The 19561-nt window shown below is 43.0% G+C and overlaps 1 protein-coding gene across 9 annotated transcripts in view; it reads right to left on the reverse strand.

Moving 5' to 3' along the window:
* CADM1 (cell adhesion molecule 1) overlaps positions 1-19561 on the reverse strand; it is a 336966-nt gene that overhangs the window by 12170 nt on the left and 305235 nt on the right. For 4 of the 9 annotated variants that reach the window (XM_053593668.1, XM_053593665.1, XM_053593662.1 and 1 more), the window contains 2 exons: positions 17609-17641; positions 9789-9842 (listed from right to left, as the gene is read on the reverse strand). The exons of 3 other annotated variants lie outside the window; for them this stretch is intronic. In XM_053593668.1, coding sequence (XP_053449643.1) covers positions 9789-9842; positions 17609-17641 — 87 coding nt within the window. The remainder of the gene's footprint in view (positions 1-9788; positions 9843-17608; positions 17642-19561) is intronic. 2 more of the 9 variants (XM_053593667.1, XM_053593663.1) reach the window with 1 other exon arrangement.

Consider the following 19561-nt stretch of genomic DNA (forward strand, 5'->3'; position numbering starts at 1 on the left):
AAAATAAACAGAACACCTTCCCCAAAAAACCAAAACAACAAAAACTCTTGCAAGGGGATGTATCTGTGGGATTAATTTCTTGAGCCAAAACTATTCATTCCACCTTTGCTCCCCACGAACTTAAAAGCTAAATATGCTCAGTGTGGTTATGTTTCCCCTGCATTTAGCCCAAATTAAATACTTAGGTTCTAGTTATCTTTCCCACCCTCAAGGACATACATATTTTACAGACACTTATTTATAAAGGTAATCTCTCTAGCTATCTACTGGTACTCACTTTGATCAGAAAGTTTACTACCACCATTTAATCACCCAGACATTTTTCCTGCCTTCAGTTACTGCAGACGGACACAGAAGGTAACTGATGTTTAATTTACAGGGAACGCAGCTCCTTATGAGCTCCTCACTGCCTCTTTCCACCCCCACTCCCACCTCCTGGGTTCACTGTTAACAGAGTTGTGCCCAATTGCTCAGTGCTCTGTCCTAGCTCTGCCTTCCCTATAAAGGGCAGAGCTGTTCCCAGTCTCATCTTGCTCCTTCCTTTTGTTTCCATGTGTTGGGTGGGCAGGTGGAAAAATGTTTGTTGTGCTATGAACAGGAAATGGAGGGAAAGCTGGTTACTTACTACTAGGTAAGAAAAGACCTGCCCGTAGCAGTGGGCTGTCCCTCTCTCATGGTAGGAAGCACAAGAGGCTATGGAGGCACTGGGCTGATAGAGCCGGATGATAATTGGAGACAGAAGGAAATATCAGCCACCAAAAGGAGCAAGACTCTGACAAAGTCCATCAAAGCCCATTGTCTGACCTTTTCTGTTCTACTCACAAGGCAACAACTCCGACTATTCCTTAGGAATTACTTCTAAGTGGAAAGGCTACGTATGCTATGACTTTCACCTTCAGCCAAAGATCTTATTCCTCACAGCGTACAGACCCTTTTGCTATGACTTTCACCATCAGCCAAGGATGTAGTTCCTCGTAGGGTACAGACCCTTTCAATCAGGTCCCACGAAGTACTGGCTTTCCTGAGATCATCCTCTTTAGATTTCTGGCCCACTTTCTGAGTCAGGCAGATAAAGAAACTGGGAATTCTTCAGTGGGCCCCAGCTTCTCAATGGAAAAATAAATGTGGGAGTGGAAAGCACTTATAAACACTCCTGACCCTGGGGCAAATGGACATCTCTTCTGTTTAGAAAGTCATGTTTTCTTGTCCCTCATTGGTTACCAGTTCTTAGAAACAGGCGTAAGAGTGTTTCTATTCTGGGACTTAGCTCTGGCCCCATCACCATGAAAAGTAAAGCCATGTTTTTGCTTGGCATATGGTTAGAGCATAAAGGAATTCCCGCCTCCAAGAAAGAAGCCTGCTTGCATAATGAAGTCCATCCGGAGTTAAGCATTTCACCCAAATCAGCTCACATGTGACCTCCAGTGAATGAGGCCTGGTTGTTGAATAATTCAGACTTGCTGACACACACAGTCCACGTGGGGAGGCGTTCATGCCAACTCACGATTGTGGTACTAGCTGTTCTGTCCCAACCTTCAGCCACTTGTACGGCTCTGAGTGTGACAGATAAATTGCGAGCTGTTTATTATTTATGAGTGAGCTCTCCTTTCAGCAAAGAGGCTGAAACAGCTTGGCTTCAGGTGAAAGTTTGTAAGCTGTCTGCGGAATGTTAAGTTGGCTACTATTGTTTGGGTCACAGCTTCAACCACGCTGGGTTCGCTTTAGCATCTTAGAAATCCAGGACAAAAAAACCCAAAAAGACCTCAAACTCCCAAAAGTAATGTTCAGATTATTTATTTATTTTTTTACCTTGGGCCAGTCATCGTGGGCCCCATGAAAGGAGGGAGGTTCTAGGCAGTAGTTCCCCAGGACCCGACGAGAAAGCCGTCTACGAAGAGAACTCCAGGCTCCTGCCCTCTCCCTTGAGGGGACTCCTCTAACTACCTGCCAGAACTACCCTTAATCTAGCACTCTGGCAGCCGCCATGCTGCTGGTGCTACCAGGGCTCTGCTGGTAAGATCATTAAGATCCTGGTTTCTATAGTTACTTTATCACTCGGCATGGGATGTGTTAACAGGAACTGCTGTGCGAATCATCATGGATCTGTGATGAGCCTGGAAGACTCTGCTGCCAAAGCAGGCTCCACAGATAGCCAGGGAATGGCCACTGTATCTCAGACAAGCTCCTGGCAACCAGGGACTTCGGCAGAGGGAGTCCCTGAGCAGATCTTCGCTGCAACTGAAGCCTGCCCATTCTGAAGCCCAAGGATGCAGAGTCTGAGGTCTTTTTTTTTTCTTTCTTTGCCTCTGAGGATGTGAAGTATGATATGGTAATATACAAGGCAATATGCAGCCCAGAGCAAGACAGCCATGCTGCACTGGCTCACTCCAAACATCCCCGGTTCAGGCTTTACTGCATATTTAAAAAATTGGGGAGAGCTAGACACTTTCCTTAAATGCACATATTTACTCTTTTCATAGGTTATAAACTACCTTAAAAATTAACATTAAAACTCGGCATCAGTCCTCTCACGTCCATTCATTGGGCAATTCAGATGCTGAAGCTTCCTCACTTTCCCCATCCCGTGGATGACTGGAGGGAAGTTAGACCTGCTGGTTGACTTTTTGTGATGGTTCTGTCACTCCGTTCAGTTTTAGTCTCCTGGGCTGAGATCTTGCTGGACAAGCCAGTTGAATTAAAAGCTCTCAGAATTGGTATTTACAATGGAAATGCTGCTTTCAGCTTCCTGGGGTAGTGGCATTGGTCGACCTCAGAGAAAACTTAGTGACTATGATGTCATTTGCTACTTCTTGCTAGGAGGAAAGAAAAAGCCTGTAGGAGATTTTTCCAAATTGGTAGCAAAATCATCATCTGACTTCAAAAACAAACCCCCCGCAAACTAACCAAATAAAACCCCAAACCCAAACATACACACACACACACAAAAACAAACCCTGCCAGCATCTGAAAAATGTAACTGCTCATTCTCATCACCTATTGGAGCTCCCATCTATGGCACCAAAAATAAGCGTGCATTTTAAAAAGCACAACTTTATTACCAAAGGGGAACAAACTGAATGGCATACGCTGACAAAATGCCACATTATTTGCTAATCCTAATATGTTATTCTTCTTTAAGATTTGCTTTTCTCAGCACCAATTCAATTATAGATGCTACAAATCCTTCTGACATTTAATTCCCTCTTGTCAGAGTAGTAAATGTACACAGGACATGCACAGCTTTCCCATTAAGATGTTAATATATATTGGAGCACACTGGCCTCCATGCAGCATAACCTTTCTTTTCTGTCTTAGAAAGTGGAAGAGAAGGAATGAACATAAAGCAAGGAAGTCAGGATTCCCAGATAGCATCCCCGGCAGCTGGTACTGCTCATCAGCGTGTTCAATACTAGCAACAAGTATCTCAAGAATGGAAGAAAAAGTACCCAATGTACTCAGCCCTACTATGATACTAATTTATGGCTTTCACATGAAAACTATAACCCAGTTATAACCTAAGAATATGGGGAAAGGGGAAAGGGAGGGGAGGGAGGGGGGAGGATGGACGGAGGGAGGGTGATTGGTGGGACTACACCTGCGGTGCATCTTACAAGGGTATATGTGAAACTTAGTAAATGTAGAATATAAATGTCTTAACACAATAACTAAGAAAATGCCAGGAAGGCTATGTTAACCAGTGTGATGAAAATGTGTCAAACGGTCTATAAAACCAGTGTATGGTGCCCCATGATCGCATTAATGCACACAGCTATGATTTAATTAAAAAAAAAATACTATCAACGTAGCTGCGGCTACACTAACACGTCAAAGGAACTCTATTCAACTACTTGAAAGAAAACTGCAGTGATCATCCTCGTCGTGCACTTGGAGCTCAGTATGTGTTCCTTTAGATTAGGAGCCTTGCACACAGATGTTGGCTGGACCCTGTCAGTGCTTAGGCTCTGTTACTGCCTGCACTGCCATCCAGAAACTGGCCTGAACGGGGGGTGAGGCAGGAGCTCATCTCTTGCACGGCCCACAGGCGATGCGCTGGACTTGCCACCAGATCTGGGGTAGAAGTTGAGCTTCATAACCTGCTCCCTAACTTTGGGCAAGTTAATCAGGCCCTCTGAGCCATTGAGCACAATTACATACACGTATTTCACAGGGTTGCTTTGACAGGCCATGGGGAACCCTGAAAATGAAAGTGCCTATTTGGCCCACGGCTTGGTGTATCAGAGGGATTCAAGCGTTTGCCAAATTTAAATCTGGTGTATTAATGCCTAAGGAGGGCCTTATTCCAGTCCTCATCACCAACCCAAGGCAAATAATTATTAGTCCTTTGGGCGTCAGCAGGGTAAGCGTTGCACTGCAAACTCAGCACCGTCTCCACACAGTAAGATGCCCAAGAAAGGCTGAGTTGAAGTCACCAAGTTCTTTCATTTCCTTTATACAGAATTGACACACAGTGTAACTAATGGCCTTGGTGTCCTCTATGAAGGTCAAAGCTGTGGGCCAGGCAGCTGAAGGCCGTCTAATTCAAGTTACGATTCAGTTATACCATTTGAGGATCAGGATATGAAACACTGTTGTCAGGTAAATATGAGAAAAAACGTTTTGGTTTTCTTGTTGATTTTTCTCCCGTCAAGTTACTTGATTTAGTTGATTTAACCTACAGTAAAAATGACTAGGTGCAAACCCTCCCAAGGCATTTAGCATTACCAGAGAGAGCAAACGCCATACTCCTGAGTCCCCTCTGCTCATCTCGTAACGGTGTGGGTTTGGCGGTAGGATCACCCCTCCATTTTAAGCAAGGGGAAAGCACTGAGGATGATACCAGAGTTTTCCTTGAAGGAGTATATACCTGATAGAGAGGACAAAGTTATCAAGTATTTCCAGACACGGATTTCCTACGAGGATCTCTCTCTGGAGAAAGATGCCTCGGTGGACCTCAGGCATTTGGGGGTATGAGGAGGATGGGTTAATGAGCATGGTGAAGTCACCCCACAGCAGTGTCCAACCTGCAGATCCGGGATTCACACTTTGCACTGTGGCTTGCCAACTTTTTTTTTTTTTTTGTAGAGACAGAGTCTCACTGTACGGCCCTCGGGTAGAGTGCCGTGGCGTCACAGGGCTCACAGCAACCCCCAACTCTTGGGCTTACGTGATTCTCTTGCCTCAGCCTCCCGAGCAGCTGGGACTACAGGCGCCCGCCACAACGCCCGGCTATTTTTTTGTTGCAGTTTGGCCGGGGCTGGGTTTGAACCCGCCACCCTCGGCATATGGGGCTGGCGCCCTACTCACTGAGCCACAGGCACCGCCGGCTTGTCAACTTTTTTAATTTGGAGGGAAAGCTCCTGTTTGACGGCCTCCTTCCTCCCCATGGTGGAAATAGGAGCATGTTGGATTATGGGAAAGATCAGGAGGGTGAAGTTCAAAGTCACACAGAGGGACAGTCAGACAAGCCAGCCTGGAGCCAGTGTGATTATTTCCTTGTACTAGAATGAATTTTAAAAGGAGGGAATTCACATGGTTTAACCTTTTCCAACCCATCACTTTTGCATGGTATTTAGGACCATTTCAGGAGGAAACCCACCTCATAATTTTGGGGATTATCACCGGGACAGTGGCACTGAAGTAACTGGAGCAGAGTTTTGGGCTTCTCTGAAGAAAGAGCTTGACTTAATGCTGGGAATATCCTTCCAGGTCAGTGAGTGCGTTGCCCTACATCTAAGGGCTACGGAGAGCCTGACTTTCCCTACCCCTTCCCTGGAGGCACCACATAGCAAAGCCCAAGTGCAAAGGCAGCTGAGATTTCACAGGGGGAAGGATGACCGGTCTAAGCCAAAGTCCTCTATTTCCTCAACAGGCAGAAGACCCAGGTTCCAATTCTGTCCTTAAGAGACTAACAAGTCTTCCTGAACAGTCTTTTAGGTTTTTCAGAAAAATCTTCCCATGGCCAGTTCATTCTCATCCACTGGGTCTTGTCTTCCTTTCCCAACGGACTTCTCTGCTGAGCTTTTCTAAACCAGCCGCCACCTCCTCCCAGCCTCAGTCTCTCACTTTCACTTAATTCAGTTTTATTTTTTTCACAGCATTTGGGGTTGTCCAAAATTAACTTGTGTTTCAAGTCTGTCTCCCCCACAAGCACATTTCCCTGCAGGAATGTGAAGTCCATGGCGGCCCCGGCTCCCACTTGGTCTTGCTCACTGGTGCGGCCCTGGGGACAGCCCAGAGCCCAGCGCAAGGGGCTCAACCTCATCTTCTTAGATGAATAATGAGAGGCGTTTATTACCCAACAAGATCATATGTGCGTAAGAACTTTAAAGCTCTAAGCTATAAAGCACAATACAGATACAATCTAAATCACACACTTTTAGGTTTATGGGCCAAACCTTAAGCAGATCCATACAGCCCACCTGTTTTAATGTTTTCTTTACTGTCATTATTCCATAAGCCCACCAAATAATGAAATCTCCTGTCTGCCAAATCTATGAAGATGTCAGCAAGGAAAGCATTTTCCCTTAATGTTAAGGATACTGACAGTTTCTCATGTATATTTCAGGCAAGTTCAGCCAGGACTTCACACTCTCAGTAACCAGAAGGCCAGATGATCCACCCCAGGACTGATAATCTGGATTGAAAGGCCTTTAAGTGCTTCTGTTATCTAAATTTAGACTACAGACTGAAGCCATGTCTTTTTAATCCACTTAGGGGACTACAGGTGGCTCATCTAAACCGCTCCTTAACACTTAGGCAAGGGTTATCTAAGCCATTTAGATTTGGCTTCCACCCACACTTTTTTGTGGGCTGTGAGGGAGATGTGTAGGATTTTCCCAGATCACCTTTTCATTTGTAGGGCAAGAGTTGAAATGTATTTGGGGGAATCATGACAGCTCTGGAATTTGTCTGGGCCTTTGCTTCCAAAGTGGAAGACTGATGGATTGCTCTGATTGTTCTGGAGACCAGAGGGGGCATCTGTTTACCACCTCACTCCACTGTATGGTTCCCCAAGGCTCCTCCCTGCTGAAGGGAGGGAGGCAGCTGGAGACATTTTTTTAAAGTTTTAAAATAAAATAGAGGGATAAATTATGCTTAAAGCCATTCTATTCCACATGGGTGGCAATAACCACCAGCTGTCACCGGGAAATGGCAGATGCAATTGATAAAACAATTCAAAACTCTTGTGGATCCATCATCAATAAAGTTAACACCCAAAAAGTAAATGAAAAGACTCAAAGTCGAACTGGATAAGCTCCCCAGGCCTGCCAATAATTTAATCAGTGAACTACACATAAGCATAATTTTTTAATGCAGATTAAAGAGGATGATCAGCTGGGCGACTTGCTTTGCTGGGTGAGGAGGGGAGCACCCATGTTGCTTATGAAATTGTCATTAACTGAGGTGGTGCTGGAGAATGGGGGCCGGGGGGCAAGTCAAAGGCAGACCACCATTATATAACATTTACCCATAATAGGCGAAGGATGAAGTTTCTGCCCCGATGTAGGAGGGAATGGGTGATAATGTTATTCATTACCACGGTTTAGTATTAACTGTGCAACACCTACTCTAATTTATTGATGGACTGCTTAAGACGGGTGTTAACCTGTTTGTCTTGTATTATAATTGAATTCAGTCTCTAGGCTACAGAATTTGAGAAGTTCATCCTTTCTCAATCAATATGCTCCCCTTCAGTGACCCATTTCAAGACAGCTTCATAAAAAATAATGTATTTTGTTTTAATAAATTTAAACACTATGACAGCTGCTCGATTTTTATTGGTTGTTTTTTCTTCCCTTCAGATGACTCTTTGCTGCCGAGTGAAGCCAAGCGCACAATCAATAGTAATTGATTAATCAGCATCCCCTTTGAACAAAGGTGCTAATCAGTTTTTGATTAGTTCATCAAACCAGATGCAAAGGCAGCCCAGCCCCAGCCTGGTAGTTCATCCGTGTTCTACATGACTTACGGCTCCAGAGCAATACATGACTGCAGTGTTCCTGGAGGGAGTGGGGGAGGGGAGTGGTGTAATTATTAGTTTAACTGAATTATTATGAACACAAACAGTTGTTGGTTTATTGCTCCTGACTTGGGTGATTGATAGAACTGTAGCAGGGACCCATCTGACATGGCGCAGTGCTGAGCCCTGGAGTATTCCTAATTAATGAGGCCACTGGAAGGGGCGGATGGCTGAGTTCGTCACAGTCTTCTAAAGAGGAGAAATATCACTTTTGCATATGTGAGCGCTCACTGGCTGATATGCCAAGAGGGATCGGGCCAACCCGATCTACTGGTTTTCTTAGGGTCCTCAAGCAGATCCAATTTTCAGGGCCACTGTCAGAGAGGTGTTTTATTCAGAGTCACTGTCAGAACTGAGACTGTCTACCGCTAGATCACAACCAGAAGTTGCTTATTTCCAGCATTCCATTTTAAGCAGGGAGAAGAACTTATCCACCCACAAGGAAGAGGCAAAAATAAAACACTCCCTCCTTGGGCTGGCTATCTTTCTAATCTTCTATTTCTTTAACTAAATTCATTGGGAAGGATTTAGAAATTCAGTCATCCAACAAGTATCAACTATGTGGTAGCGCGCGGCAGGTGGACGTCAGTGAGCAAAAGTCACAGGGGCTCCTGGGGCTTCCGTGTTGAAACATCCAACTGGCTGGCTACCCAGTGGAAAGTAGGGTACCCCAGTAGGGTAATAAATGTATTGCATTTTGAAAAACTAGCCAATACTACCTTATTTTCTCATTGGGTAAGACTTATAAGTCAAGAATTGTACCACAACAACCAGCTATTCAAGGAAGCTTCAGTGAAAACTCTCCAGGAAGGGGCAGCATGGACCCTTTCCTTCCAATGGGCTTGGGTAAGAAGCTACCGTCCTATGTCTTAGTTTCTCCATTGCAATGACAAAGAAGGGGCCTTTTACTGATTAATTAAGTGACTGCTGGAAATATTTAAGAAACTGTAGCTGGTTGCAGTGAAGTCCCACAACATCACAGGAGCTCATATAACTGTTTAGCTCTGACCATCTTAAATCTCCTCCCCCCTCCCTTTTAGGATATGCTTCTTATTCTGGATTAGTAACACCTAAATCCTGGAATCAAGCATGAAACCTACTTTTGCAAGAGCTCAGTGTGCTGTGAAAAAGGTCTGAGGTGGATAATTAGTTTACATCATGGTGTGTGACAAAACAATTGCCCCCTTCCTCCCTGCCCTTCCCCACCCCCTACATCTAAGGTAACTATAACATGGCTTTTCTAGTCTATTCTACCGAAGTAGACAGTTGATATGAACTGTTTATTATTATTATTATTACAGTTTTTGGCTGGGGCTGGGTTTAAACCCACCACCTCCAGCATATGGGGCCAGCGCCCTACTCCTTTGAGCCATAGCGCTGCCCTGAACTTTGTTTTGTTTTTTTTTTAAAAAGATCTTGTCACATAATCCAACATCCATAAACTGCTTTGTAATGCAACAGAATTTCTCCCGACCCATTCATTATATACCTAGGACATGAACATTATTTTAAGCCACTGAATATAGAGTGGCTTTAGTACCATCCCCAAGGTAACTTGACCTCTAGGCATTAATAGCATTGGCCCCAACCTGAAATATAAACATCCCTACCATGAGGAAGAAAGTGTTGATAAACATTTCTTTTTTGTTAGTGTCAAAATCCATGCTTCCTAACGATTGCTCAGCAGACAAGACGGCTGTTTTGTAGGTGTGGATGGAGCACCCACAGGTTGGACACTACAGTACCTTACCTAATGTCTAACCCTTACCTGAGAGGTCCTCACTGTCCAGTTCTTCTGCGGAATTGGGCAACTGAGTAAGGCCTTACAAGTAAAAACAAATCGTTTTTCTTTTCATTCCTCGAGGGACATAAACAAAACACTTAAGAACTGAGGATGAATTTTTAAAAAAAAACATGAGCCAAATCTCTTGCTATCTCTCTCTATTTTTGAATAGCTTGAATGTATTAATCCATAAGTACATTTCTTCAATTATATACTTTTTTTATTAATACTCAATTGAGGCAGAAAGATTCCTCAGTCTCCACTGTTTGAAACACATGAAATATGAAGGTGAATGCTTAAAATCACTCATTCATAACAGCATGCAAAAAGAAAAAAATCAAGAAAGCCTGATTGTTAGCTGTCGATGCTCAGACATAGCTCTTAAATACAAATGTATTTAGATGTTACATACTGATGTATGTACATTTTATTTCACATTTTACTGCAAATTGAAATCCTTTGCCAATACCGACAAACATGGTTCATTATCAATTTATGATGATCTTGGATCGCATATTTCAAAACGGTACATAGCATCTGCTAACTGCAGATTACAGGTTATGCCTTCATCAGAAAATCTGATTCACAAAATGATTTTTTGTAAAAAGAGGATTTCATAAATCAATGATATTCCTGAAAAATAAAACCCTCAAAGCTGAAAAAGCAGTTAGGTCAGGAGGTAATCAAGTGGGAACCTGGAATGCCTATATCCCAGTCAAGTCCAATGATGGCCAGCTGAAACTTTTGGCTAGCTCTGATTTGAATTAAAAGAGGTGAAGAGGGAAGTAAATGAACAATGGGAGGCTGAGGTCAGAGATGGCTTCCATTTCCTCATGCTTATTTGTGGGCTGATCCTTTAATGATGTTTATTGAATAACACAAAACGTTAAGGCAGCCAAGACAGCCTTTCCTCGTTTCTTTGCTGTTCTGTTCAAGGTCCTATGTGACCATGGCCACATCCTCTAATTCACACTACACGTCTCTAATGAAATTTGTCACTTTCGAAGTTGTCTGTGGACCTAGACAATGGCAAAGTCTCTGAAGAGAGAGGGAAGTCTTGTTTATTTTTGCATCCTCTCTTCTCTTGTAGCCAGGTACAAAGTATATTCTCAGGAAGCATTTGCTGAATTAATGATTTGGGAGTAATCTTCAAACAGCATAAAAACAACCACAACAAATGCTCTGGCAACAAGTAATGTCAAACTGATTGCACTATTTAAAAAAAACCCCAAATTAACCAAAACAATATGCAAATAGATCACTAAAGTCTGCACTTTGTAAGTTGCTTTATGAAGAAGCTAAATGAATATTGATAGGTTGGTTCTTTGAAAAGAGGCTGTCACACCATCAGCCCTTGAGGAAGAAGAATTTCCATCCCGGGCCTTGGGTGCCAATACTCAAGGGTAGGTGCTGACTAAAAAAAAGGGGGGGGGAGATTTCTAATCCACAAGTGTTTCCAAACTATAGATTTAGGCAACTAAAGGGAAAGGAGTAATGCAATTAATTATAGAGGCAACTGAATAGGGATGCTATCTACTTGTTCTGAAACCTGATTGGTTGACAGCGTTCCTATTTCTAATTGGTGTTATTCATTGTATAAAGACTGATGAATACAATTATTTGAGTAACTGTTATAAATGGGCAACATAAAGTACTTCTCTGTAGTTAATTATGAATTTGCAGTTCTCAGAAGGCTAATCCCTCACTTCTATGTGACCCACTGAATATCAAAGTGTTCTACATCCACGCTTGGTGCCCACTGAACCGTATTAAACAAGGATGTTTCAAGTAGGTGGCTTTCCTGCTAAAGGCTTATTTCCTTGGGGAGGGCATTAGAAAGCTAATTTTTAAAAATAAAGACAAATATGTTTATGAAATGTCATTGATATGCGAAGTTTTCCATTAAAAAGCAACAGACAGTTGATATACACCTCATTAAAGCTGAAGCTATCATTTTTTAGTGGCATAAACTTTAAAATATACCAAATCATCTGGAATCCGCTACCCAGATTATGTCTTGAAGCAGGAAGCCGTTTAGGCTAGTCGCGTTGAATTTGTTCCTGTCGTATTACTGTATTGTACAAATGTATAGGGCTCTGCCATAGTTGGATAATTTCTGAATAAATATAATTAGGAAGAGTTTACTGAAGCATAAGTCTGTAAGTGAGGACAAGCTAAATTTGCCTCCTAAAATTGTACTCCCTTCGGTATTTTCCATTTATGTTAAAATTTACACACCTCTCGTTTTCTCAAAGGGAAAAACAAAGATGCATTTTATGAAGCAGAGAACATTTTTCCAAAGGCAACTTCACAATTTAACAATCAGTGGGAAAATTACTTCTTGGTCCTTCTCTTTAAAATGTCTTATCATCCATTAGAAGCTCTTTCTAGTCACTTCTAATTAAAATGCATTCAATGCATTTCTTTAAACTTTGTTAAACAAATGAAAGTTTACTTTTTGTCCATATGGGCTTGTTTTTGAGCAGTTAATAAAGTCTTATGGTCCAATTATGATAATACATGCCCGATCTCTTCTGGAGAGGCGTGTATTTTGCCTTCTCATGGTGGCACAATGTGTTGTAACATACCCTAAGCCGTGTCTGGTAACACTTTCGCAGCCATGATTCCTCCATTTCAACAGTGATTGCTGGCTGCTGAAAGTACTATGATGTGGCAAATTTTAAACCAGGGTAAGAAAAAAACCTCAAAAAATTACAAATAATAAGAAATCCTAGAAATATTTAAGTAAATTCAAGGTCAAGTAAAATTAAGTGTTTATGGGTTTCGTTCATTAGGGTATCACTTCTTTCTTTCTAGAAAATTGCAAAACAGAAAGATCAAATAAAACCTTTAGAAAACAAAAACTTAGCCCAACTGGCCCTGGTATCATTCCCATAATGAACAGCAAAGTAGGCGATGGTCTCTCTCTTACCTACGCAGCGTACATCTGATCACTTGGCCATATTATGGAAACTGTTACTTCCACCACCAGCCATGAGTTCAGACGCCCCTGGTAGTTTTAATCTAAAAACTCAGTCATCCTGTTCTTCCTGCTTTGTCAGCTTTTGTAGAGAGTTTTTCCCTTCTTCCCATTAGCAGAAATTTGGTTCACGCCGTTAAACAGTAGCACATTGTTTCCAAACTGCATATCAAGGCTGAAACACAATCTTCAGGTCCTGCAGCCATTCGTAAACCTCTTTAGCTTTGCTCTTGTGTACAACACACAATGTCTGCAGAGTCCCTCGACTGAATGACAGCCTTTGAATGCCATTGTTATGTACAGAGAGGCACATACACAGATGGCGGACATAGGACATAGCGGTTGTAGTAATGCGCACTGCTGGCTGTTTTTCTTTAAAACAGGCTTAGGGATGCCCCCACAGTAAGATAAGACAATCTCCTGTGCTTTAGAATTCTCTCATGGCTTGCGGTCAGGGAACGGGACATCCATGGGACAGTTATGGAGGCAGTGTTGGGTGTGGGCGGGTATCTAGCAAAGGGCAAACATTTTGAAACCAAAACTGAGAGTGGAAAATAATTCTTCAGAGGGGTTCCCAGTTTGAGTCTTACCACAAATACATACTGAATTAAGAAGGGTTTAAAAACTCATTTGGGATACGAAAATTCATGAGATCATCAGCCTTTTCTGTAGTGAGGGGTAGAAAAAGCAAGAGGCAGGAGGACAGATAGATGTGAAAACAGGGATGGGGGAGAGAGGGAGGGAGATGGGGGAGAGGGAGGGAAGGGGAGGGAGAGAGGGGGAGAGAGGGAGGAAAAGGGAGGAAGGGAGAGAGAGAGGGGGAAGGGGAGGGAGGGGGAGAGACAGGGGAGATAGGGAGAGAGAAAGAGGGAGAGAGAGAGGGGGAGAGATAGGGAGGGAGAAAGAGGGAGAGAGAGAGGGGAGGGGGGAGAGAGAGTGAGGGAGGGGGAGGGAGAGAGGGATGGGGAGAGAGGGAGGGAAAGGGAAGGAGAGAGGGGGAGAGAGAGGGGAAAAGGGAGGAAGGGAGAGAGAGAGGAGGGAAGGGGAGGGAGGGGGAGAGACAGGGGAGATAGGGAGAGAGAAAGAGGGAGAGAGAGGGAAGCGAGAGTGAGGGAGGGGGAGGGAGAGAGGGAGGGAGGGAGGAAGGGGGAGAGAGGAAGGGGGAGAGAGGCGGGGAGAGAGAGAGAGGGGTGGGGGAGAGAGACAGGGGAAAAGGGAGGGAGGGGAGAGATAGGGGAGACAGGGAGGGAGAAAGAGGGAGAGAGAAAGAGAGGGAGGGGAAGAGAGGGAGGGAGAAAGAGGAAGAGAGAGACGGAGGGGGGGGGGTGGGGGGGAGAGAGAGAGAGAGAGAGAGAGAGAGAGAGATCTCAAACCCAGAGGAAGCCAGCTGACTGCAGTGCAGCAAAAGCACAAGCACTATCCCAGACCACGGGCATGCTGTCACCCGACCCCTCACATGGGGGAAGAGGTGGGGAAAGGGACAGGGGACATACAGGGCAGAAAAGGAACAAGGCACAAGACACAGAGAGCGCCCACATCTGAACAAAGAAACAAAAACCATCACACACACCCACACGTCAATAATCGTAAGACCACACCACCCGGGCGGTACGTCACTCATGCATTTCTGCCATCCATTTCAGACCAAGTGGGATCAGGGTTCGGCAGAGGGTTTTTTTTTGCATTGCTCAACATGCACAGGACACAGGATTCTTCCTGTCCAGGCCTTCAGGATGAGCTCCAAAAACACAGATGCTCAAGATCCTCATTTAAAGAACATCCCTGTGTCACCCTAGCCTAAAAATCCCATCCTTACACTCACGTTTATCTTTACTGTCAATCAGATCTTTAAAAACATACTGTGGATAATTGCTTGGCTTTCTTTTTGGAGAAAATCCATTTGATTTTGAATCATGCCCATGCACTTCTAACCTTCCAATACATGCTTGTTCCAATCAGATATTGGTAAGAACAAATGGTTAACATACATAAACAACTGGTATAAACTTCATACATACTCTAGCAACACAAGCTTGAATAAAATATTTTAATGAGTCTTCAAGGGAAAGCTTTTAAAAAATATTGTTCTTTCTCGTTTTATGAAAGGAAAGAGAAACATGGAAGCAAATCCAGTGTGAAAATTTTAAGACCAGCAAGATGGTCACAGCTGATTGATCTAGTATGTCTTGTCATTTAAGTTGCTAAGTCATCAAGCCTCTTCACATTTTCCTAAATCCAGATTGCCATAACGAACATCTCAAGATGATTCTCAAGTGAGTCTAAGTGAAATGGCTGCAGTATTGAAGAGGTTGTGCTTTTAGCTACGATTCATCAGAATAAGATCAGTCCTGTATCGTCATCTCTTTGGAAATCTGGGCCCTTGATTTTTAGTTTCCACCATGTTCTATTCCTGTTTCTATCCTGACAATTGACCTGGGAAGTTTTCCCTGGCCAAGTAAAATTTTAGATATTACTCTGTCTTTTCGTTAAGATCTTTTTGTTGTGGGCTGGAGAGTATGCTGTTCAGAATAATGTTTGGAGCCCTTTTTGAAGATGCTCTGAGGGTCTTGGACAAATTGAAGAATTTATATCTAAATGCATGATGCAGGGATCAGTGTGGACTATCTGTTACTTCTCTGCTGTCAAGGAGTTCAACTTAAAGGATGATAAACATACAAATAGATATATATTATATGTGTGAACTATAATAAGGCTATTCTTTCTACCATCCTCCCATTTCATGACTTTATGTATATTTTTCATGCACTGCCCGTCAGTCACATCCTACTGAGTTATCACAGGCTTAAACCTTGTCCCCAAACTAAGAAGGTGGCAGGTGCTCCTCACAGTACATAAACATCTTCATATCCTGCCACAGGAATGCTGTAAACACCTATTCCAAGTGTCTCTTCATTATACCACAGAAAGAGGTCACCTTCACTTTCTCATAATACCTAAATGAGGCCTTCGTTTCTTGGATAAGGGGACAGCTTCCCTACCATGAATATTCCATCCAACTCTAAGACCGAATCCATTAGAGTCACATGAAGTACATTAATTTTATTGAAGGGACCTAGAAAATAGAACTCAAAAGACTTTGGAGATAAGTGATCAATATTTCTTCAAAGATCTCACGGAATTCAGGAATCTTATGGTTACATTTAACCCCGTAGTTAATTATAGGGAGCTCGGAACTTAAAAGTATCTTAAAAAGAATAGAACAAATTCTTTCAAATTACATTAAAATAACCCTCTGAGAATAATCGATGAAAGTCAGGAGGTGCTCAATTAATGATGGAAACTACAAACGACTAAGCTTAATGGAGTGCGATGCCTACCACGTTCCAGGGCTACGGGTGTTGCCTTGGAAAGTGCAAGTTTTACACCCAATTGATTTCTCATGACTGTCAGTGTACCTGGCCCCTTTAACTAATCTCATGAACTTTTCACTTTGTGCCAGTGACAAGACAGGGCAGAATAAAGTGGGAGTGAAGTGAAGAGGGATAAATCATTCAGTACCTACACTTGTTTCTCTAAATTTCTCAGAGGCAGGTCCAAACGTGGACTGAACTGCCAAGTGTCAAGCCTGACCTTCAAGGACAGCTCGCGTGGGGCAGTTTTTACTTAGAGATTTCCAGCTGGGAAGTTATCAAAGGTAGCTTTCTTTAAGGAAGTAAGTCTGTGCTGAGAGATGTTTCTCGAAAAGTTGAATTCACACTACAGGGTTGGCTGATCACCTCTTGTCATGTTCTACATGATAGATTCCCACCCTGTACGACAACATGCAAAGTGATTAAAGTAGTCCCTTTACCAAACAATTCTCTTGGATTCAATTATTAAACCTCAGCCCATTTTAAAACTAACACGTCTTTCTCTAAGCACAATCTTGTCAGCTTTAGATCTAAGTAATAAAGTAATATACAGATGAAACATGATTCTCATTTTCTGACTGCAAAGACATAGAAAAGTTAATAGACTTATTCCAATCCAGTCACTGGTGAGATCAGAAAGGGAGACTGTTTTTCCTAATGCCCCTCTTGAACTCTACACAGTTTTTCTTATCACCTATGGCTTGAAAACTTAACAAACTTTTTGCCATTTTGCCTCTTAGACACCCATCTACCCATGACTTTTTTAAAAAAAGTCTCAGTTAATGCTGTTCAAAAAGTCTTAGTTAAATGCAGTATCATTCTTGGATCGCAGAGGTTCCTGACAAATGTGAACATTAATTTATATGAACCCATAGAAATTAAGACTGAACCGGTCAGGTGTGGTGGGGGTAAATACGATTAGGTACATAATTACAGTCATGACCTTTCTAAAGAACAGTGACTCCTTCCTCCTTGTCACCAGCTCATAAATTTGAGCTTCCTCCGTGATCTACCCTTCTGTCTCAACATCACTAAGTGACACAAAGGCTCCTTTTTAAAATTTGTCTGGGACTATGACCTATAAACCAAGATAGCAGCTGGGCCTTTAACTCGGATGCTGTGTTTTTTGAGGCAAATATTAGTTTTTTGAAGTCTCACGTCTTGCAAGGTTTGGGGGAGTTTGCTAAGCAGGGAGAACTAGGGACAGGTGGAACTCACACAGCCGGCCGGGGAGGAGCAGGCCTCGTCTCAGACTGCAACCATTGGCTACTGAACTCACAACAGAAATGACAAGACTCGGAACTCTTTTCAAGCTTTAAAAAATTATGGTCTATGTATGAGATCAGTCTATTTGAAACACGATTTCCCTTGAAGACTGCATTTCTCTTTTTCCCAGGCTTGCCTTGCCTCTCAGCTGCGCTGAGAAAGTAGATAAACAGTAACGTGATACCAACCGTGAACTGCTGGTTCTGTCGTCGCCGTTGTGTCTACAGACGGGAACAGAGGATTGGAGGAAGGGAAGAAACAGGAGGAACGGCATGCAAAAAAAGGGAAAATGGAAAAAAAATGGAACAGATAATATATGAGCAAGCTTTCAAAGAACATCGCGTGACAAGCAATAATAAATGAAAAGCAAAAAGCATTTGAAGTGAGTTGCACTGTTTTAAGACATGCCTTGAGCTCAAAGCTGCGAGCCAGTGAGGAAAACAGTAAATTCTTTGGTTCTGGGGGTCTTGCCAGGACACATATTTGCTAGTCAATAGTCAGGGGAACATGCAAAGTGATGAGAAACACCAGTGCAAACTCAGTGGCTGGTAGATGGCTCTTAACGCATCAAGGCTCAGGACTGCAACAGAAAAGCTCAGTCGGAGGCTGGTTGAACAATGGACTCACACATTCAAACATTGCCTTTGTTTTAACCCGACCCACCCAGGCTCTCAGGCTTCTTGACTGCCCACGAAGCATCATTGAATCCATCGCACTTTGGGGATCCTTTTACTGCTAACGGTCAGATGCCTGTAGACGAACACACAGGTTCAAGTTTTCCATCCAAGGTGTGGTTTCAGCAAAGTTTAGGTGGAAAGTTCAATTAACTGCGAAGCCATGGCAATGAACGTGTTCAGGTTTTCATAGATTAGTTACTGTACACACACACACACACACACACACACACACACTCTCTCTCTCTCTCCACTCTGCAGCTCGTGATGTTACAATCTAAGAGCAGAGTCTTTCATGAAAACACCCAAATCCACGCCATCTGCCAAGTGCCATTTCTAATCATGTGACATTCCAGAAGTTGAAGTATTCAGGCGTCTCTGCGCTCACTGTTCACCAGTGTGGCTGCCAGCCGTCCTGGCTTCATGGCTGCATCGGGGACAGTGTGCTTATTTTCTTCACTGCTACATGAACTTGCTGTGGAAGAAAACGGGGTTTGTCTCTTTGTTCTCCTATTTCTGGTGATGTTCAAGTTTTCTCCTCCTCCTACCAGGCTTCTAGTGCCTCTGCTCAGGAAATTCTTCTAAGGGGCTGGAGGAATTTTCTCTTTACTTTTGGCTAGAGAAGAAGTGGGATAAATATCTAACAAAATGCATGGTGAGATTCCTTTTCCAGAGTCATTTTAACAACAGTGTTCTTGTAGCTTCACTCCAATGACAGCTCCCTGACCACCCTTGCATTTTGAGTTCTATACCTCTCAACTGCGTCCCTTCTGTCCCCTTTTGGCCAGAAAGGAGAGGTGACACGGAGACAAGAGCTAGTTATCCCTAGTGAAAAGCTGGTGGCTGCAGTGGGAATCTGGTTAAAACTGCAAGTAGTTCCCTGTCCTTTATTATAATGAAGCTACTTAGCTGATAACTGTGGTCATGAAGTTTGGAGACGCCAAAAGACTTGTGCGGACTTGACACAGGCAATGTTTAAATGCACTGGAACTTCAAACATAACTTTTTTGGACAAATGAGCCTGGAGCTTCTGATTTATAAATATGACACATGAATTCACACTGGCATTCCTCTTCAGTTGGCACGCTTTCCTCAGGATCCTCTACCATCAAAAATCAGAACCCTTCTAAGGAGCCAGAATTAACCAGAACTCTGAAAGGCCAATGCAGCTTAATATAACTGAGCTGAATTTCTGAAGAATAGATGAAGGAAAAGAAAACATAAAATTCACTGCATAAAAACAAGATACTTACTTATAAGTCAAGTCTGTGTGCATAAAATAGCAGTTAAAAAAAATACAGAAAATTGTACAGTTCAAAGACAGTCTACACCAGACCTTCCAGATTCTCCTGACACGGATGACATACCCAAGACCAGCATTAGTTAGTGGCACTTTAAATTTGAGGGGCAAAAATCAAATGCACATTTGTATAGAAACATTTATATGTGTGTTAATACACTTTAGGG

This window comes from Nycticebus coucang, chromosome 6 (assembly GCF_027406575.1).
Source record: "Nycticebus coucang isolate mNycCou1 chromosome 6, mNycCou1.pri, whole genome shotgun sequence".
NCBI lineage: Eukaryota > Metazoa > Chordata > Mammalia > Primates > Lorisidae > Nycticebus > Nycticebus coucang.